At 35.5% G+C, this 19,560-nt stretch overlaps 1 protein-coding gene across 1 annotated transcript in view; it reads right to left on the bottom strand.

The window, feature by feature from the left end:
- LOC113658544 (dedicator of cytokinesis protein 3-like) overlaps positions 1 to 19,560 on the bottom strand; it is a 66,189-nt gene that overhangs the window by 11,270 nt on the left and 35,359 nt on the right. The window contains exons 18-39 of the mRNA XM_027171083.2: positions 16,932 to 17,103; positions 15,813 to 15,910; positions 15,593 to 15,676; positions 15,388 to 15,488; positions 14,888 to 14,969; positions 11,643 to 11,813; positions 11,255 to 11,447; positions 10,191 to 10,318; positions 9,921 to 10,070; positions 8,939 to 9,037; positions 8,585 to 8,679; positions 5,240 to 5,315; positions 4,146 to 4,246; positions 3,987 to 4,045; positions 3,746 to 3,894; positions 3,489 to 3,574; positions 2,289 to 2,315; positions 2,072 to 2,167; positions 1,172 to 1,226; positions 717 to 798; positions 467 to 615; positions 49 to 135 (exon numbers count right to left, since the gene is read on the bottom strand). Of these exons, the coding sequence (XP_027026884.2) occupies positions 49 to 135; positions 467 to 615; positions 717 to 798; positions 1,172 to 1,226; positions 2,072 to 2,167; positions 2,289 to 2,315; positions 3,489 to 3,574; positions 3,746 to 3,894; positions 3,987 to 4,045; positions 4,146 to 4,246; positions 5,240 to 5,315; positions 8,585 to 8,679; positions 8,939 to 9,037; positions 9,921 to 10,070; positions 10,191 to 10,318; positions 11,255 to 11,447; positions 11,643 to 11,813; positions 14,888 to 14,969; positions 15,388 to 15,488; positions 15,593 to 15,676; positions 15,813 to 15,910; positions 16,932 to 17,103 (2,340 nt within the window). The remainder of the gene's footprint in view (positions 1 to 48; positions 136 to 466; positions 616 to 716; positions 799 to 1,171; positions 1,227 to 2,071; positions 2,168 to 2,288; positions 2,316 to 3,488; positions 3,575 to 3,745; positions 3,895 to 3,986; positions 4,046 to 4,145; positions 4,247 to 5,239; positions 5,316 to 8,584; positions 8,680 to 8,938; positions 9,038 to 9,920; positions 10,071 to 10,190; positions 10,319 to 11,254; positions 11,448 to 11,642; positions 11,814 to 14,887; positions 14,970 to 15,387; positions 15,489 to 15,592; positions 15,677 to 15,812; positions 15,911 to 16,931; positions 17,104 to 19,560) is intronic.

The following is a 19,560-nucleotide window of genomic DNA, read 5'->3' as shown; positions in this document are numbered from 1 at the left end:
CAAAGTTCTGTACAGCATACTGGCCTAGCACATGCTCTATAAACTCACCCGTATCCAGCTCAGGCTGTGGTAATCATATAACATCTCATACTGAAGTGCCAGTTCCCTGCACAAAGAAATACCATACTCCCAACACTAAACACACACACACACACACACACACACACACACGCACACACACGCACACACACGCACACACACACATCAACAGAAAAATAAAGTATAGCTTTGAGAATAAACAGACTGCAGTTTACCAGTTAGCTGTGATCAGTTAAATATAAGATTTAGTACATGAGCTTAATAAAATATTTATAATTACTATAGTCTCTACATTTCATACTAGAAATTCAAAAGCAAGCACATGGACACATGGACAGAATGATTTCAAAAATAGGCTGAAATTGGGCCTTGATTTCCTGAACATGGCCATGGAATATCAACAATGTATGTAAAATGTAGAACATGCCTTGCCCTTGTTGAAGTAGTGCAGGATCTTTCTGCTTAGGGCCTCTTTGCGCTGCCACTGACTTTGAGCGGGGTACTGCAGGAGGTCTCGAAGTGGCTGCTCACACCACTGTAACAGCTCCCAGTACAACAACAATGTGAAAGCAGCCTCTGTGGATCACATAAACTATATGTTGACAAATGTAAAAAATGCTTTTATTTAATAATAACCTGGCAATTTTAAGTTACCCACTTCTTTCCTGTCTCCATACCTGTATAGTTATGCACCTGCAGGTGAAGTTCACAGAGTTTGTGAATGTAGCGGATGTACATATCTTCTTTGGTTATCTCACACTAACATTTCCAGGAAAAGCAAATCATGAGGAATAAAAAGCAGTAAGAGAGGAATTAAAGTAAGAAAGCAATCTATTAATTTATGAATCATAATTCATAAGTACATACATATCAAAATAACAGCTCACTATAGACTCAATAAAGAGTAAATTTTAGAAGCACTATTACAAAAAATGATTAGATCTGAGCAGGCACAAACTATCTTGTCTGCATTTAATATTTACATTTGTACCCTGCATTTACAGTATGCTGTAATCACAAAAAAATATAGACATTGTCCCATTTGTAAATATCTGCACTATATTAGTAATTCTATAAAATATATTACAATATAGCAATAAAACTAAAAATTAATTGCGTGACATGTTTTTACCATGATGTTGGCTCCCAACTTTTTATTTTCTGCTTCTTCTCCTCTCATACTGTCCCTATAGAGATTAAATCAGATTAACCATCTTAACCTATTATGGTGCAATTCTCGCAAAACACAATGTGCACATATGTGATACCATGCACAGCTCACAGGCTATTGCTTTAAGACTACATGGGAAGCCCCATTTAAATTTCAATACAAATGCATTATTATTGCCCTATTATTAAATATCTCACTACAGTAATGACCTATTCATTCATTTAACACAAACAGTTTTCGGTGGATAGGGCAGCCTGTATGAAAATCTCCTTTGACTCCCCTGACAGAAACTCAACAGAAGCCATCTCTGGTGAGTCTATCTGGTATCTGTCACTTTGAGTCCTGCATGGAAGCCATGCGTCTCTGTGGGAAGGAATAGGAGTGTATGGAAATGTGGGTTTTGCATTAAAAAAATCTCAATGTTAATTAGAAACTGGGCTCTTTGCTTGTTCCACCTGGATGCATGGTTTCCATGATGCCAAATGATGATAGGTACAGTAGACCTCATAAAGAGGTTGAACCTTAAATTCAACTGCTAAATCATCTAAACAGCATGGAAAATGGCTGTCATTTAAAACATATTGGTGTCACTTGTAATTACTTGGAGCTGAGTTAGTGATTCATTATATATCATTGTATATTCATACTTTTGCAATTTGCAAGCAAAGTAAATAAACTATAAGTATAAAGTTTGTGCTAATTTCTGTAAATTATTATATACATCTACCTCACTAGCTGTGCTTTTTGTCTTTTGAAATTTTCACCTGATTGTAGAAAAAAAATCCTCTGATGCACAGACTTATGAGGACTGTCTATAAGGGACAGCTATGCTTTAAAAACAATCAGCCACCACTGACACACCTGTAATCCAGAAGTCTCTCTATGAGGCGTGTGACCGAAGTCACAAAAGACACCCCTGTCTCTCGCCATGTTTCCTGCTCGATCTTCTCCAACAAACTGACAATTAGAATAAGATTGGGAATAAGATTTAGTAAGTGCAACCTTAGTAAAATACCATTATGTGTCTGTGGAAATGAGCAGATAGTATGTTAGAGAGGTTGACATGATAATACGATACCTTGGGTATGGTCCAAAGAGCTGAGTTCTGTAGGAAAGATAGCATAATGCAACATCATTTTCATTCAATCATAAAAAATGATCTACACTGCATACAGTATACCTCCTGTTTTGTGTTCACTGCTTAGAACTGGGTGCATCTTTTGATGCTACATGAAAAAATATTTAAAAAAATACAAATAAATTTTGCTTATCTAAAACCTCCTGCAGTACAAACATATTTATGGGCTATGGGTTGAAGGATTCTTTGAGGAACATTAAGATTATCACTTTACAATAACAATATATGAATAATTATGCACTAACACAGCAATTACTACTTACTTAAATATAAACTAAAATGAGTTAACACACGTACTAACGAAGAGCTAACCTTAACTATGATTGACTTATGAATTCAGGTGTGAAGGCCAGCTTAAGTACGTTAGTAGATGTTTGTTAGTTAATGTATCTATTAACATAGGGCTAAACTAAATCTAACAGCTTCTATGAAAAAGAATTATACATGCATTATTTATATGCATGTCCATATAAGGGCTGCATACTACTAACACTGTGAAGAAAATGCATGCAGAATAACATCAAATGAAGTGAGCTAAAATTATTGGTGTTTATTTTAGGTGTTTTTTCAGTGTTGTATAAGCAGGATCAGTGTAAATTATAAAAGTAATCCAGCCTCCACTGTTGTTTGCATATGCAGCTGTGTATGTCAATTTATTTAAACAATCTGAAATTAAGTATGTTTAATTCATATTTGTTCTTATATAGCAAGATTGATTTAGTTTACTCCTACATGTTCATTAATACAATAACTAACAAAAATGCATCAAATGTGTGATCTCAACCATTTTAACTGCTTAGTACAAAATGCCAAATTGCCCTAGAGTCTTATTGCTTCCACTGAAGTATGTGTTTAGATTGGCGGGTATGGTCTAGCATAGCATGAGGTTCATGCCAGCACAAGTGCATTAAAGCAAAAGAAGGACATGCCAAATACTGAAAAACTCAAACGTTCATGTAAATATTTATAAGATTCTACCTTTCCTTCATAATAATAAAATGTTGAAAGACAAAATTTGGATTCAATAAGAAATGAATGCAAATCGAAATTGTCATTCATTTTCTCAGACATTTGGACTCCAATGAATATAGTCACTATACATCATATTTTATGTGCATTTATGTATGTGTCAGGACTCACAATAATCCAAAAAGCTCTCTGTGGTTTTCCTCTCCTTTCCCATCTGCTATCATACTGTCTAACTTATCCATCAACTCAGCCTCCACCTACAAGCATGAACACAGACATGCATACGTAAAACAAGCATAACATTTTATCTCCTTAAGCATATTTTCATAAAAATATATTCTAATTTCATCTAATTCTGATTTACTTTACATATTTATTTACAGGTTATTTGCTGTACATTGTGTACAATTATTCATTTGATATCTGACCTGTTTGAAGTTGCCATTCTTCCGTTGTTCCCAGTCCATCATGTCATGGAAAATCGGAACCATAACATTCCTGACCTCAGCCTGAGGAACCAGAGTTACACCCAAGAATGGACCCATCATCCCAGGGGTAAAGTGAGGTTTATTTTCACCTGAAAATGAGAAAAGAGGGACCAACTAAACAAAGCTGCATTGTTGTTAACTTAATCTATTAAAGATTTTAGAATAGAAAAACATTTCTCACCCAGCTTCTGCCACATACTGTATAGCTCATACGCCATCTGCACTCTTAAATCTCCATATCTGCAGAACAAAACAAACATTCACTGATAAAACACCTGGAACGCTACATAGTATAAACTGTGTCGTTTATGTGCGTATGTGTGCATCCATATGTTTATACTTGTCCAGTATCCGTTGCCTCTTGACTTGACTAAGTGACTCAAGCTGCAGACTGGGCTGGCTAATAAATAGCACAGCCAAACTGAAGAAGGAGTTCCATAGCTGAAAATGAAAACATACAGACATGGTCTTCACAGTCTTCATACTTCTTTATCAAGATGTATTTTATGCCATGTTCAAGAGAGAGAGAAAGAGCGAGCGAGCGAGAGAGAGAGATAGAGAGAGAGAGACGAGAGCGAGAGAGAGAGCGAGAGAGAGAGAGAGAGAGAGAGAGAGAGAGAGAGAGAGAGAGAGAGAGCGATGAAAGAGAAAAATAAAGATTTCACAGGTACCTCATCCAAATAGATTGTAGCATTTTAAAAATAACTTCTAATCCCTTTACCAGTAATTTTTTTAGGTATTATACGCAAAAAATCCTGCCTTTTGACAATTACCTTTATCTGATTATTACTGGTTCTCTCATTCTTTGATGTGCCATGGTCCTTTATAGAACTACTATGAGCATTACTGTCAGGTGCAAAGCAAGTTCTGGTTTCCACTCTACTGAAATAATAACATAGCCCTTTCACAAATAATTTGCATAAAAATTTTTTGATTTGAACTTAACATATATACAGGTATTACAAAGTTATTACAGATTTTTTAACAAGGATGTTGTCCTAGTGCAGCAACACATCTGTTATCTGCATACTGCCAAACCAGTGCTTAAATCTGTGGTTACAAAAACTATTCTCAACTTTAGGTTCTAGGCCTCTGAGGACGTAAATCCCAGAAAAAAGCCAATACTGATTAGAGTCATAGCAAACCTTATTATACAAAGGTCACAACAAATGTCCTCTAATGTGGTCATGTTTTAAAACAATGTCATATTCTAAGGGACAATCACATAGTTCAAGGTACCTGTCAAATGTTATGAGTGCATGATACACAGGAAAAATAGACCATATTATAAGTATAAATATCCATTTGTAATGGACAGTCTTTAATGGACTTCTTTTATTAACACAGGGATGTACATTTCTTGAAGCAATGTAGTAAAAAAAAAATAAAAATAATAATAACTAAAAATTTGAAAAAGAACGGTGAAGTCTTCACCTTAAAATCAAAGTCGGCATCTGAGAAGTTCTTGTGAAGTGCAGGAGTCAGATATTGCGTTGTCATCACAATAATTCTGTGCAAGAAATCACAAATACAGGTGATTGCAATGAATCTGCAAACCTAATTTAAGGAGCCAGTGAAAATCAATGATAAAGTATCATGTAAGCAATCAGGCCTGATGCAGGCATTACCCAGAAATATTTACATCATTATTTTGTATGTAAATTTACCTCCATTTACAGAATATATCACCAATATTCATTATTTATTTATTTTTTATTTTATATATAATGCTGCCATGTACATGGTAAATATAAATTTCTGAGAATTAATTACAATACAAATACAAATTTAAAAAAATATTGCTGGCAACCCATTTTTCTTTTCTGTTACTGGTTGGGTACTATTTTCAGTTAAAGTGAAGCAACAGCACAAGATCACTTCTATTATTAAAACCACTCACAATGGTGCCTCTTGGTGCTAATGCAATGCCAAAACACTCTGTACAGCTACTAACTAAACACAACTGACTGACACATGCATATGTTGCGTTAGCCAGATAATTGCTGAAATCATCCCCTCTTTTCTATTTGCTTCTCTTTGTGTAATACAGATTTATGCTAATTTTAAAAATGTTTCAATTACAACTGCATAATGTAATCCATTAATAAAAGCCACTGTGGACTGTTGTGTAAATACATTTGAGCATCAAATCAAGTGTTATATTAAGTGTTTTTTACCTTTGCTTGAAAATAATCACAAAATATTTTGGTTACAATACCGCTAAATAAGAAAAACTAGTAAACCAGGATTTAAACTGATATATCAAAATGATTTACATTATATTATTTCAAATTTATTATATTAACATATCTGTACAGTTGTACAGACACTACAGATAAAAAGCTCTACAGATACTACAGTACTGTTACTGCCACACAAAAAAGTATACAGCCCCAAGTTTAAACTGTATCCGGAAATCAAATATGAATCCCTACCTTCAGGCAATTACTCTATTAGTGCATCTAAAGTAGTTATTATAGTTTAATGCACTTTTTCTCACATACACTAGGATTAGACTGATTGCATATTTATTGTTATATGGGATTAGCATAATGCGTACACCCATAAATACTGCCTTTGATTCATTTAGATGAATGGTCAACATTAAGCCTTCGGAAAAAAAATAGCAAGGAGCAAAAGCTAGCACAACAAAATAATAATAGTAACCACATTTTATAACAGAGCATACAGTATCGCACAGTACCTAAGCTAAAAGTTTCTTTATCAGTATCTACAGCATATTCTTTACAGTACATGTGCACCCTTATACCATATGGATTTTCTCAACTGATGTTTCATTTTGTTGCTGATTTTGCTCAGCATTTGAAAAATCAACATATTTAATTAATCATATTATATTTAATAGCTATTTTGGATTCAGGACTTAGACATAGTCTGCATCTCTTTCTACTTGGCTACTTACTCAGCTTTCTGCATTATGACTCACCTCCTGCTTGTTATTTGAATACATTAAAGACTTCAACTTTACAAAATTTGCACAGGGCTATCCTTCCTTCTTTAAAGTAAATAATCTCACCTCACTAAGGAACAGTTAGATGTACCTTTTTTATTAACCTGAAATTCTCCTTTATTTCTCCTAAACTTTGTAACATAACAGACAACACAATTGGCACACTGTTTGCACTTACACTACTTTTTTGTGTAAATTTATGACATTTAATCCCAATTTTTGTAATAAAACAAGATCCTGACAGTATTCTTAAACTGAACTCAAACACTCATGCTTGTATTTAACCTTGTCTTGTCTGCTGCTACTTTACTGAAAATCACCCATATGGGCTTACTGCAGTTCCTATTTTTGACCATTAGGTGAAATAATAACTCTACTAAGGCTACACACATCATGATCAATAGAAAATTTGCATGTATCTTGTAAATTTTTAAAAACCCTGGTGACCCAAAAGAGGTAGGGGTGTTTAAAACAAAGTTTTTAAATAGCTGATATAAGCCATGGAGCTTTGCCACACCTGCTCATTGGACAAGCCACCTCCTATAAGCTGCTTTTCTCATTATTAAGACTTTGCTGTGCTCATACACACCACAACTCCCACAATATGCCAACACTGAACATTTGACTTTACTTTGCAGAAATTTTTCATATAATGATCACAGTTTCACTATACTGTATGGTGTCATCAGAAGAAGATGGGTTTCTTGCAAGGTTTCTTCTTCTTCATGTCATTTCATGGATTTTTTCATGTCAATTTCCCCAACTGCTTATTAGGGATCTACTTTGTGACATTGTATATTCTTAAAAGTACTATACAAATGAAGCCAAATTAAACTGAGTTTAATGAAAACACAGACTATGCACATCTCCAGGATGAGGGACTTCTCAACCCTCTCCTGTCAATCAGACTGTAAATGAGGGACACACACAGCAACCATTGCCAAATTACAACCAATTACATTTCATGAATGTTATAGCTGCTGTTAAGGATATACCTGAATGTTCACAAGCACTTCCAAAGGTGCAGATGTTATATAATACCATTAAAAAGTGCCCAATTCTTACTATTTCTGCTGGCAAAGATTCAGGAATTAACACATTCAAACAAAACATGTAGAATGCAAACATTAATGTTATTTGTACATTCTGCTTGAAATATTTTCAAACCCCTGTCTGGGACAAATAATGATAAAGGGTTAAGTCTATTGAAAGAGCCAAACCCATTATATCAGTTTATCTGTCTTCTCTGTAAATGGGAGTATGCTTATAAGTTAGGTATTTTGGACACAATATGTCTACGATAGTTAATCAGTCATCACAAGTGATAATTTGTAAGATTAGAACTGCAGTTATCATTGTAAAAAAGCACCTACAAACTGAAATGTGATATCCAAATCCAAAATGTTTACTTTACATAAAACTTTTGAAAGAGACTGAAAGTTGACATATAACTTGATATGATATATATTTTCAGATGCTATTGCATTATTATGCTGCTTGTAATTTAGCTCTTAATTAATTCTGTACATTCAGTCTGGTATTTGATTGTGATTTTTGCCTGTTCAAACAATTGTAGTATGGCCATTTTTTTTTTTTTTTTTAAAAGCAAGAGTATTTTTGTTCTGCAATTTTCCACACTCTAAAACACCTATTAAGTAATCTTAAATACTGTTTGTCTAGTTGTAAGAGTAAAAGTCTTGATTTATACTATTGACCCCTTAAAATTTTAATATGAGCAGCTTTATAATTAACAACAAAATCTGATCAGCTTTATAAGTACTGACACTGGTAACTAAGTAAATACTCACTGGCTGGTGAGAAGTCGCATAGCACTCCAGTCTCGTGGAAACACTCCAAGCTTCATGAGATTTCGGAACACACAGAAGATCTTTAGTAGAAACTCCTGTCATGATAAGAGAAGATTTATTCATAAACTCATAAAGACACAGGTACACTCACAACATATATGCTTCCATAACATAAGTTGGTGCAGTACCTTGTTTGAAATTTAAAATAAATTTATTTAGTTTCATGTGTTAGGATTCTTTATTAGTTTCATGAGAATATTATCACAGTGGATCCATGTCTGCATTCTAGCTACACTATTCTTCAACATGAGCTTTTTCTTTGAATGATGTCAATGTATTTTTTGTGATTTTCACCTTGAGTTCATCTTTGCTGTGAAAGTTGTTGAGTAGGTGGTGGAAATGCAGCTCAGACATCATTTTCAACAGAGACAGGAGACAGGACACATACTCCCCCTATAGGAACACCAAACAAATATATATAGTCATCAAACACATCCCTGCAGGAAAACCAAGCACACAAGGAGAAATTAATCCCATGCAGTCCCTACAGGAACTGATCACTGAATAGTGATCACATGAAGCGGAGATGGTAGTACAGATGTCAGCACCAACCGACAAAGATAAATGAATCATTTTCAGATTCATTTCAGGTAATATGAATGGGATCTTTTCCATCTTTTCACACAGTTACCAAATTACCCAATCAGTTACCCATTTTTGGCAATATTAAACAAACACTTTAACAAGTATTATTTTTGAAAACAAACTTTGTGGATTCTATACTATTTCTATAAAGAAATCACAACACAATGAAATTTCAAATCGAAAATAACCCTACAACAAAACTAAACAACTAACTGGTTCACTTATTGCCATTATGAGTTATATGCAAAATTAAAAAATTGTTGTTGATCTCCTTCCAAACATAATAAAGAAAGAAAATACTGTAGTCAGAAAAGCTATACTACACTTCAGAACATAATCTGAGAAAGACAATGTCTACTTCCAAATAACTGAATAACATTTCAAATGACAACAGTTCTGGTTCTGATCTCAGTAACTACAAATATAAACTACATTCATGCAAATAGACAAATATAATTCCATGACATGCTTGTGAAATTGTTTTGATTGTGATTATAGCTGACTATAAAAATAATACAATAACTACTATTGTTTTTTCAGGTTTGTCAAGTCACCTTTATTGTCACTTTATTGAACCAAGCATATCAATTTAACTATTTCATATCCAGTTTAACTATTTAGATAAATTATTATCTAGGCAGAATAAAAAAGGGAGTGAATAAAACAGGTAAAACTACTGAGCAGAGCTCACTGTTATCTCAGCCGTGCACTGAGGACAGCGCTGATTTCTGCTGTTTTCCACCGCTTGGCTCTTACTCATGATGGATAAAAGTGTTTGCAGGAGTACATCTAATAAGCTCTCCACCATCATCTCCACCTCATCCTGCACACACAAAGACTCCTACAAGAATAAAAAGAAACAGCAGAGGGAAATAACAAACAACTCAAAACACAATAATCTGTGGTAGTGCATATTATAACAGGTAAGAGTGAATGCAAAACATTCTGTGTGGAAATGTACCTGAGCACTAGTGTTGAGGATAGAGAAAATGCTGCTCAGGATTTTGGCACACAGCAGAAGCTCTCTCTGCTGTCTTAGGTGTAGGTGAATGTGATGTAGTACTACAGGAAGCAAAATACTCCGAGATTCTGGGAGGAAGAGATGTTATATGAGAGACAATTATTGCATATGTAGTGCAGGAATTGTTATTATTTAAAAACCTTAAAATTTGTAAAGGTCCATTCATTCATTATCCATTTTCCTTCTAGATATCCCGGTACGGTAGGTACTGCAGTAACTAACTGTGTTTTCAAGCTAACTGTGTGATATAACAAACAGTTATAACTGTGAAGGCAGCAGTGGGTCCACATTTAAGTCTCTGGTTTACTGACTAGATCAGATGGTTACTGGGTCCAAGCTCCTGCACTGCCAATGTTGGGACATAGAGCATGGCACTTATGCTGACCGTATGCTTTGACCCCAACTTCCTAACAAACTGGGATATGCAAAGAAATGAATTTCACTGTGTAAAGTATATGTGACAAATAATGGCTTATTTAATATAATATTTCCAGTGGGTCACTACATATTCTGCCAATTGTCAAGAGACACAGTCATAAAACTGTAGCCTTGCCAGAATATTTCTAACCACCATAATCCCGGACTTTAAAACATCAGTTATTTCTAGCAAGGCATCCTGCATGGGCATACACACTGAATGGAAGATGTTCTTCAAAGATACATCACAAGCAGAACTTGTGCAGGGTCTCATCTCACCATCCTGAAGCACAAAAAGGCAAGCCCAGACCATCATTGGGGCCACTTGAATGTTTTATTGATTTGCCTGATTCCTCCCCTGTCTGTGCCTTTTGCTTCTTCAACTGCTTTTGCTGCAGCCCTTCTAGTTCTCCTACACTTCTACACTTAATTAAACCAGGAGAGCACTTTGTGAATATTATTCAGAAACCATTAATCCTTCTTCAACTTGATGCATTCCCTCACTACTGATGTACATCCATATATCCTAGGGTTCCTCCTATGACAAATCATGATAAGACCTTAATCTCAACAGACAAATGTCCTACCTGGGAAGTAGAAAAGCCTGCTGTCCACAGTGCGTGAGATTGACTGGAGCTTAACCACATCCATGGACTGGCCAATATCCACAGTGCTGGGCATGCTCGCTAGTGTCCCTCTCACCAGCTCAGCCACCTCCTGCACTGTGAACATCTGCAGCAGCTCGTCAAAGATGTCTGGAAAACTAGTCAGTAATGTGGCCTGAACAGAGGAAAAATTACAACATCCAAATGATCATTTGGGAACATGAACTCCATTTAATTGACAATCATCATGCATTAATTCCATAACTAAAATTTCCTTGTTTAAACTATTAACAATGTTCATGTGTTTCCCTGTCATCCCCTCATGATGATAAAACTGAATGTAAGCAAATATTACAGATGTATGCATCACCTGTGTACAGACAAGTGTCTCAGCATTACGTCCATCCAGGCTGAGCAGAAAACGGATGGACTGGAAGAGCTCATGAATGCTGGCTCTAAACTGCTCCTCTTCCATGCCGCATGTAGCCCGTGAGTAAAGAGACCGAGACTGAACAATAAACTTGAACAGGTATTCCAGTGCCTGAAACCCCCACCACACACACACACACACACACACACACACACACACACACACACACACACACACACACACACACACACACACACACACACACACACACACACACAAACTTTTCTGTATGCAGATAAAAAAAGTGTTTTGTGGCTTATAGGTTTAACATTTTCAACACACACAAAGTAACTAAGACTTGTATTGGCTGGTTTCAAAAACTTCAATGCAGAGATTGTAAAAAGTGAAGCCAGTTTAATCTTCTTGCAGTTTTATTTGAATGATGCCTAGAAGAACATACTTTTTTGAAACTTTTTTAGCCTTACTATTGGGAGGACAACAAACACCTTCTGCTTGTTCTATTCAACCTTCAGCCCCACCTTTATCAGTCTAAAGGATGAATCATCCAGCTGATAATAGAAAATGATTCTTATTAGACAGAGGCTCCATAAGTCACATTTCCCTTGGCCATAGCATGTGAATACTGTATCCAGGAAGAGAGCAGTGTCCGCCCCCACTAAGGCTATATTAAGGCAAACCAACTAGAACTTCTGCCTACTCTTCCTGGTCATGAACACAAACATGAGTCTGGCTTATCTGCAAAGGCAGACATATTTACTGACAATGCCACCTTAGAAAAGACATTACATTTATTTAACTGCATCTAATCATCATAATCAATGTTTCTATATATATTCAGAACATCATGTAGTCATGAAGCCCAATCAGGCAGCCCTACTGAGTTTTTCGATCATGACCCATTTGAAGCCAGAAAGCATGTTAAATTATTTCTCACTCACAGTCCTACAAGAAGACACTTCTATAGCTTCTACAGTCTAATTGAATTACAGTTTAACAGTAAATATTTGTCACACATTTTGAGTTGGCAGTTGTATCACAAATCCTCTCAGAATGTACAGTATGAGGAAGAAATACATTATATAAAGTAAATAACCTTGTTAACCCTTTTATTGCTGTTTATAGCTATGACCTGAAATCAAACTATATCATCTACAAAGCTGTGCTATCATTTACCAACAGTGTATACACTTTCTGTATTTTTTGCATATACACACCAAAAAATTATATGTGCAAATATTTACACACACTTCTGACCATGCATATGCCAGTACATGTAGTACTGCAGTACATGTAGCTTCCAAACGTGGCTGGCCCAAGCCACACTTCCAAGAACACAGTGGCATTAACCTATGACAAATCAGCAGAATGATGAAACTTCACACTTGTTTCCCACACACTCCTGAAGTAAATAAGAATTGCTCAGTTCGCCCTTCACATCTGACTATATTTGATTACATTTTTTGAAAAGCGCTTTTAACAACTGACATTGTCTCAAAGCAGATTTTAAGAAGCATAGAAATAGAATAAAAATTGTAAAATTTTGAATGAAATCACTATTTATCTCTAACATCTATGAGCAAGCCTGTTGCAAAGGTGGCAAGGGAAAACACCCTGAGATGATATGAGGAAGAAACCTTGAGCAGAACTAGGCTCAGAAGGGAATGCATCCTTATTTGGGTGACACTGGACAATAAATAATATAAATGCTAATAATGTCCTTCTACAACAATCAATGGAAATATGCAACCAATTGCTCCATGATCAGGCAATTTCTGAGTTCATTACAGATTTAACACTAATTCCTTGCTACTGAAGTCTTCAGATGCTCACTGATGAAAACCGGAGAACAAAGCTGACTGACACAATAACAGTTCAAACACAGTGTGATCATCTCCAAGTGGTTCTATTCAAAGTAATCCCATGGGTCACCGGATTTCCATGCAAAACTATCCCAGCAAATTGCACCATGAAGAGACGAGACTCCAACCAGGGTTAGGGTGTCAAGATTTATCAGGCAGGTTTAAAAAGAAAGCTATATCAAGCCTTGATATTTGTGATTGATACTATGATGGTTTTGGACAATTTTTCTTGATTTCTGTGTTTTTAACTGCTCACAACAGTGAAAAGAAAAGTGACAGATGAAATGTAGAATATAATCATCCAAAAGACACGTCTATGATAAACAAGGCACAGTTGTAATGAAATGCAGGAAGCACTATGCTGGTGGGATGAGTGGCTCATCAATCTATTTTACTTGCCCAATTTGATCAATATTCTAGGGTTTTACCAACTGGCTTGTTAGAACGACAAACTACAGTATGAGCCAAATACTGACATTTTATGCATTCATATCATTTATGCTACAGTATATTGCATTTCCAAATACAGCAGTGAGAAATACAATAAGGGATTTTCATGCCATGTTTACTAAATGTAATTGGTCAATAGGATAAACCCACATTGACTCCATCTCATCCAAACTACTCATATAAGTGCCAAATTTTTGTTTTATTTTAATCTTACTGTCGATCTTATTTATTTGAATCTTACTGTCAATCTTACTTATTAATCTTATTTATGAAGGATATCATCTAAGACCTTTCAAAATGCTCCATGTCTATAGAACAAGCAGTGCCATGAGCAGGATGCTTGATGTTTACTACTGTATATATTTTAATTTGAGTATGTTTCTTTATACAAATGATTATTACTGTGCACAAGCAAAGAATGTCAGATTTATTAACTCTGTAGAGTAGTACTATGCACATGAATGTGTGATACAGTAAATGCCAGTTTAGAGATCATTCTACACATGCTTCAATAAAATAGACTCCAGTGTTAGTTATGAGCAGATCTGGCACAATACTAAACCAAATACTTCAATACGTCATCAAGTTTAAGTTTAAGTTAGCAAACTAACTTATATTTATGGTTTGGTAATTGTGCTTTCTCAGAAATACTTTAACATTGTAAATGTTTATAATTATTTCTTACTAGAAAAGCTACCTATCTAGCTAACATGCTAATCAAAAAGGTTTATATACCATATGAGACAAAGCAGTAGGGTTAGAGTTAGTTTTTTTTTTCTTCAGGAGACTATTTAAATGTTCAAAACTCTTCCAACACTGTAGGGGCATTTGGTCAGCACCTAGATATAAAAACATGCCCTGTCACACACACGTTTGGGACTAAAAATATATGATCAAGCATGCCATCATACTGACCCTCATAGCATCCTGAATGTGGTCCTGCCGCACAACCTCAGCAGAGCGATCCATATACCACTTCAGACAGCGTATCAGCTCTCTGGACAAAAACACAAACATTTTGACTAATGTGTAACAAGCATTCTAGCTTTATACACCCTTGTGCAACAGTCAAAATAATTCCACATATTGGTTAAAATTTTTAATTACAAAAGGTCACAGGGTGATTGCAGTTGCAAATCTGAAGTCAGTTTAAAACTCTACAGGATGCTGAGTTGTCAGTCAATTTGTAGCTCCAAACATTTACACATTTTAGGCAATCACTATTTTAATTTGAGTCACTCTAATTAAATAATGACCAAACTTCATTGCAAATATAATGTTCAATATTAATTACTGACTAACATAACAGTTCTATTAAATATTTATTTCAAATTAAACAGTATATAAATTAAAGAGTATATAAATGAAGAACTGCAAAGTGTGCAAAATTCTAAATCCTGTGGTATATTAGTTACTTGTAGGCCAGTGCTCCTGCAAACTGATTGTGTATGTAGGAATCCATAACTGGGCGGAAATGGTAGTAGCGTGGATCCCTGAGCAGATTAATTATGAACACCTGAAACAGATGTGCATAAACACTCATAAAATCATAATGTAAAAAATAGAATGAAAGAATTTATCATTCATAAATATAGTCAATAGCAAAAGAAAGTTTCCTACCAGTGACTGGAAAACAAGTGGTCCATATTTGTCAATATTGTCATCAAGGAGAGAAAACAGTGTGTCCAGTACATCCTGCAAAAACTGCAAAAGCACAGAACACACCACCATACATTGTGGATATAGGGGTACGCATTTATACAGTATATACAATATTTGTGTGTGTGTGTGTGTGTGTGTGTGTGTGTGTGTGTGTGTGTGTGTGTGTGTGTGTATTCACCTTAACAATTTCCTCTCCATTAATTACTCGTAGCCGGCCTAGGACATCCAGAACTCTCTCAGGATTTGCTTTCCATTTTAACAAAGTCAGAAGGTCCACTGTCCCCACATACACATACACAGAGAGAGAGAGAGAGAGAGAGAGAGAGAGAGAGAGAGAGAGAGAGAGAGAGAGAGAGAGAGAGAGAGAGAGAGAGAGAGAGAGAAAGAAAGAAAGAAAGAAAGAGAGAAAGAAAGAAAGAAAGAAAGAAAGAAAGAAAGAAAGAAAGAAAGAAAGAAAGAAAGAAAGAAAGAAAGAAAGAAAGAAAAAAGAAACAGTGCTTTAAATGAAAAGGAATTCTTTAAATTCAGCTTCCATTAGATTAATGAATGTGAAAGAGAGCAAAGAGAGAATTCTTCACAGTAGCTGAGTCTGCATTTATAAAAGGCATAATTCTAAATCAAGTCATACAAGCATTCAGCTTTAAAGGTCTGTGCAAAATCTAATGCTTTCAAATAAATCCTTCCCATTTGATGGTGCCATTTGTATCATTGTTACTTCACTCACAAACAGTACAACGTACAAACATGCCATCAGGCAAAAACAAAACAGGAACATTAATGCTGACTAGATATTTGCTGCCCCCTTAATGTTTAATGAACAGCCTAAAGAAAAAACAAACAAAAAAATAAATTCTCCCATTCAAGACAAAGCAGTGTTTAAGCTGGCTCTCAGAAGCAGAAACCATCTATCATGTTCCATGATAACCCTTTTTTGGACTCATTGTTATTTTTTTGTTGTTGTTGCCATTTGGTGTTAATAATTATGAAAACTGTGACATGTCTATCGGATAAGCGGTAGAAATTGAGTGAGTGAGTGAATGAGTGACATGTCTATTATAAACATTATTGTGTTTTCTTTTATATTTTCCGATATTTATAATTCTATTCTGATATTTTGTAGCTTTTCAATCAATTGTTTTCAATATAATACATTAACTAAAATTAATTGCATAATGGTTGAAAACAACAAACAAATCAGATGATATTGTGTGTGTATGTGTGTGTGTGTGTGTGTGTGTGTGTGTGTGTGTGTGTGTGTGTGTGTGTGTGTGTGTGTGTGTGTGTGTGTGTGTGTTACCATTCTGTGTGAGCTTTGTGGAAACCAGTATGGTGCTGATGCAAAAACTCTCCTTGCTGCTGCGCTGGAAAGGAAATGAAGCTGGAATAGCAGGACAGGTGTTTAGGTCTGATTTACTGCACGGCATACTCAAATACAGACCTTGATTGGTAAATGTCGTGTTTTCATCACACTAGCGAGAGAGAGAGAGAGAGAGAGAGAGAGAGAGAGAGAGAGAGAGAGAGAGAGAGAGAGAGAGAGAGAGAGAGAGAGAGAGAGAGATATTGTAGTCATTTTGCATGTTCTACAGTTAGGTCAACATACTAAAGACTCATTCTCAATATTCTGTATTACTTTAACACATCTACTACTCTTTGCTTTTTCTTAATAAATCTGGGTACTGTAATGATTTAGAATCCCACTATTCAGACATGGATGGTTTCTTCGTCTTGTCTCAGTCTTTGCTTACTGCTGTACTTTTTTATCCACTTATTAGGGAAATAAATCTTCTGGGTATCTGTAAAGCCACTTTGTGACTATTCCTGCTTTAAACTGTATAATGCTACACAAATAAAATAATTAAAAAAAAATGTAGAATTCATTACATCATGTTTGCTGTTTTGTATAGATGCTGTATTGGGACACATGAAATGTGATGTACAAAATCAAAGGTTATATATTATATTGGTACAATTTGTATTAATATCTCACTTTTATAGAAAAAGAAAATGAGACAGGTTACAGTATATAAAGCATTATACGTTATTTTGACCTGGATCCTCTGGCCTTCAAGGGATTATCGCATGTTATGTTCAGACAAACACGCAAACATACTATCGCTGCAAGTCAGCAGTTGTACAAGTAAGTTGCCAGTACATGCTCTTACTACTGGTTGGCATATTAGCATTGTTAATTAGTGGGTGGCAAAATTGGCTTTCCACTTGAGAACAAATCTAAAATGAAACATTCTGGAATATTTGGTGCTTGTGTTTAAAATCCACTAGTGTATATCTTATTATATCATATGAGATGAAGGAAAAGCAGTGTGTGCTCTTTTGCCACGGATCACATGCACTGTACTGTCTTCACTCTCATTGAGTCGTTGCACATTTGCATAAAGTCAAACTTTGTCACATTGCTAGACATTGCCAACTCTATTTACCAGTGGTTACTGTACTGATGCTCATATTTCTCTCACTGAAAATGTATGCCTTCTGGTAGCTTTGCTGGTGTTTAGTTTATGTATGTGTGAATGTAGCACAATGAGCTTCATTTAAGCTGATCTTGTGACAGCCTTTAAGATGTGGCAGAATTCATTCGAGTGGGATTAATATTCAGTAATGCTTTGGCGATACTGTAAATGTAAATGGTCATGCCAATGAAGCTTACTGAACTGAACTGATTTCATTAAAGACAACTCAATGAGGTATACTAGTGAGGAGTGATCTCATGAGACATACCAGCTCTTATGTGTGTCTTACTGTGGTCAGAGTTTTATGTTCTACAATGTTCTCTTTTCTTTTCTATTACTACAAAGCAGCATGCACTAGGTACATATAATATTTAAAAGAAAAGTTAGATCCAAAACCAAAAGGAGGGGTTGGTGAATGCAAATTTTAAATACTTATAGACTAAGGCTACAGTATTTTTTTTGTTGTTGAAAATGAAATAGATGACAATTCAGTCAGGGAAGAAATCAAATACTTTATAATCTGATGTTCCTGAGCTGCTGTGAGTCACCCTGACAATTCACAGTTAGCACCGTGTCATGGGAATAGAATCAGAACTGGAGGGAATTGTGTATGCCAGCATCAGATACCAGCTAGGTTATAGCAAACGTCATCATGCCCTACTTTTAAACACAAAAGAAGTCCAAAATACACCATGACTGGCAGGAGCCAGCAGCCAGAGAGAGCGATGTGAGTGTTAAAAAAGTAAACACAAGTGAGTCAGACATATACTATACTATACTATACTATACTATACTATACTATACTATACTATACTATACCATAAGAAGAATAATTCAGAAGCATTACCATTCAGGCAGTCTGCATTATGCGATTCACAAAACAGCATGTGTGCATTTCCAGCCTTGACTTTAATCAGATCACAGGAGAACAGACCAGCACTAACAAAGTTACTAAATGTTAGTCTGCAAGTAGCACACAATAAAATTTTGTAGCATAAAATATTCTTCTTCTACTTTTGACTTTTCATGTTAGGGGTCACCACAGTGAATCAACTCTATCCTTGGCATCCTCTATTCTTGCACCAATTACCTTCATGTCCTCATTTAACATATTCATATATTTTCTCTCCTTGATGACAATATTTCCTCTTTGGCCTTCCTCTTTACATCTTTTCAACTTTTGTCACACAACACTCCTGACACTTTTCTCCACATGTACTCACCTCTTCACATCTTTTCCACACTTCCCATCACACTGGATGGTTGACCTCATAAACTTAAACTCATGAACCTTCTTGACCTCAGCCCCCTGTAACCTAACTGTTCTACTTCCCTTCCTCTCGTTCAAACACATGTATTCTCTCTTACTAGGACAGTCTTTCATTCCTCTTCATTTCAGAGCAGAACTCCACCTTTCCAGGTGATCCTCCACCTGCTATCTACTCTCACTACAGATCA

This window comes from Tachysurus fulvidraco, chromosome 14 (genome assembly GCF_022655615.1).
Source record: "Tachysurus fulvidraco isolate hzauxx_2018 chromosome 14, HZAU_PFXX_2.0, whole genome shotgun sequence".
Taxonomy (NCBI): domain Eukaryota; kingdom Metazoa; phylum Chordata; class Actinopteri; order Siluriformes; family Bagridae; genus Tachysurus; species Tachysurus fulvidraco.
This window is presented reverse-complemented; position numbering and strand designations above follow the sequence as displayed.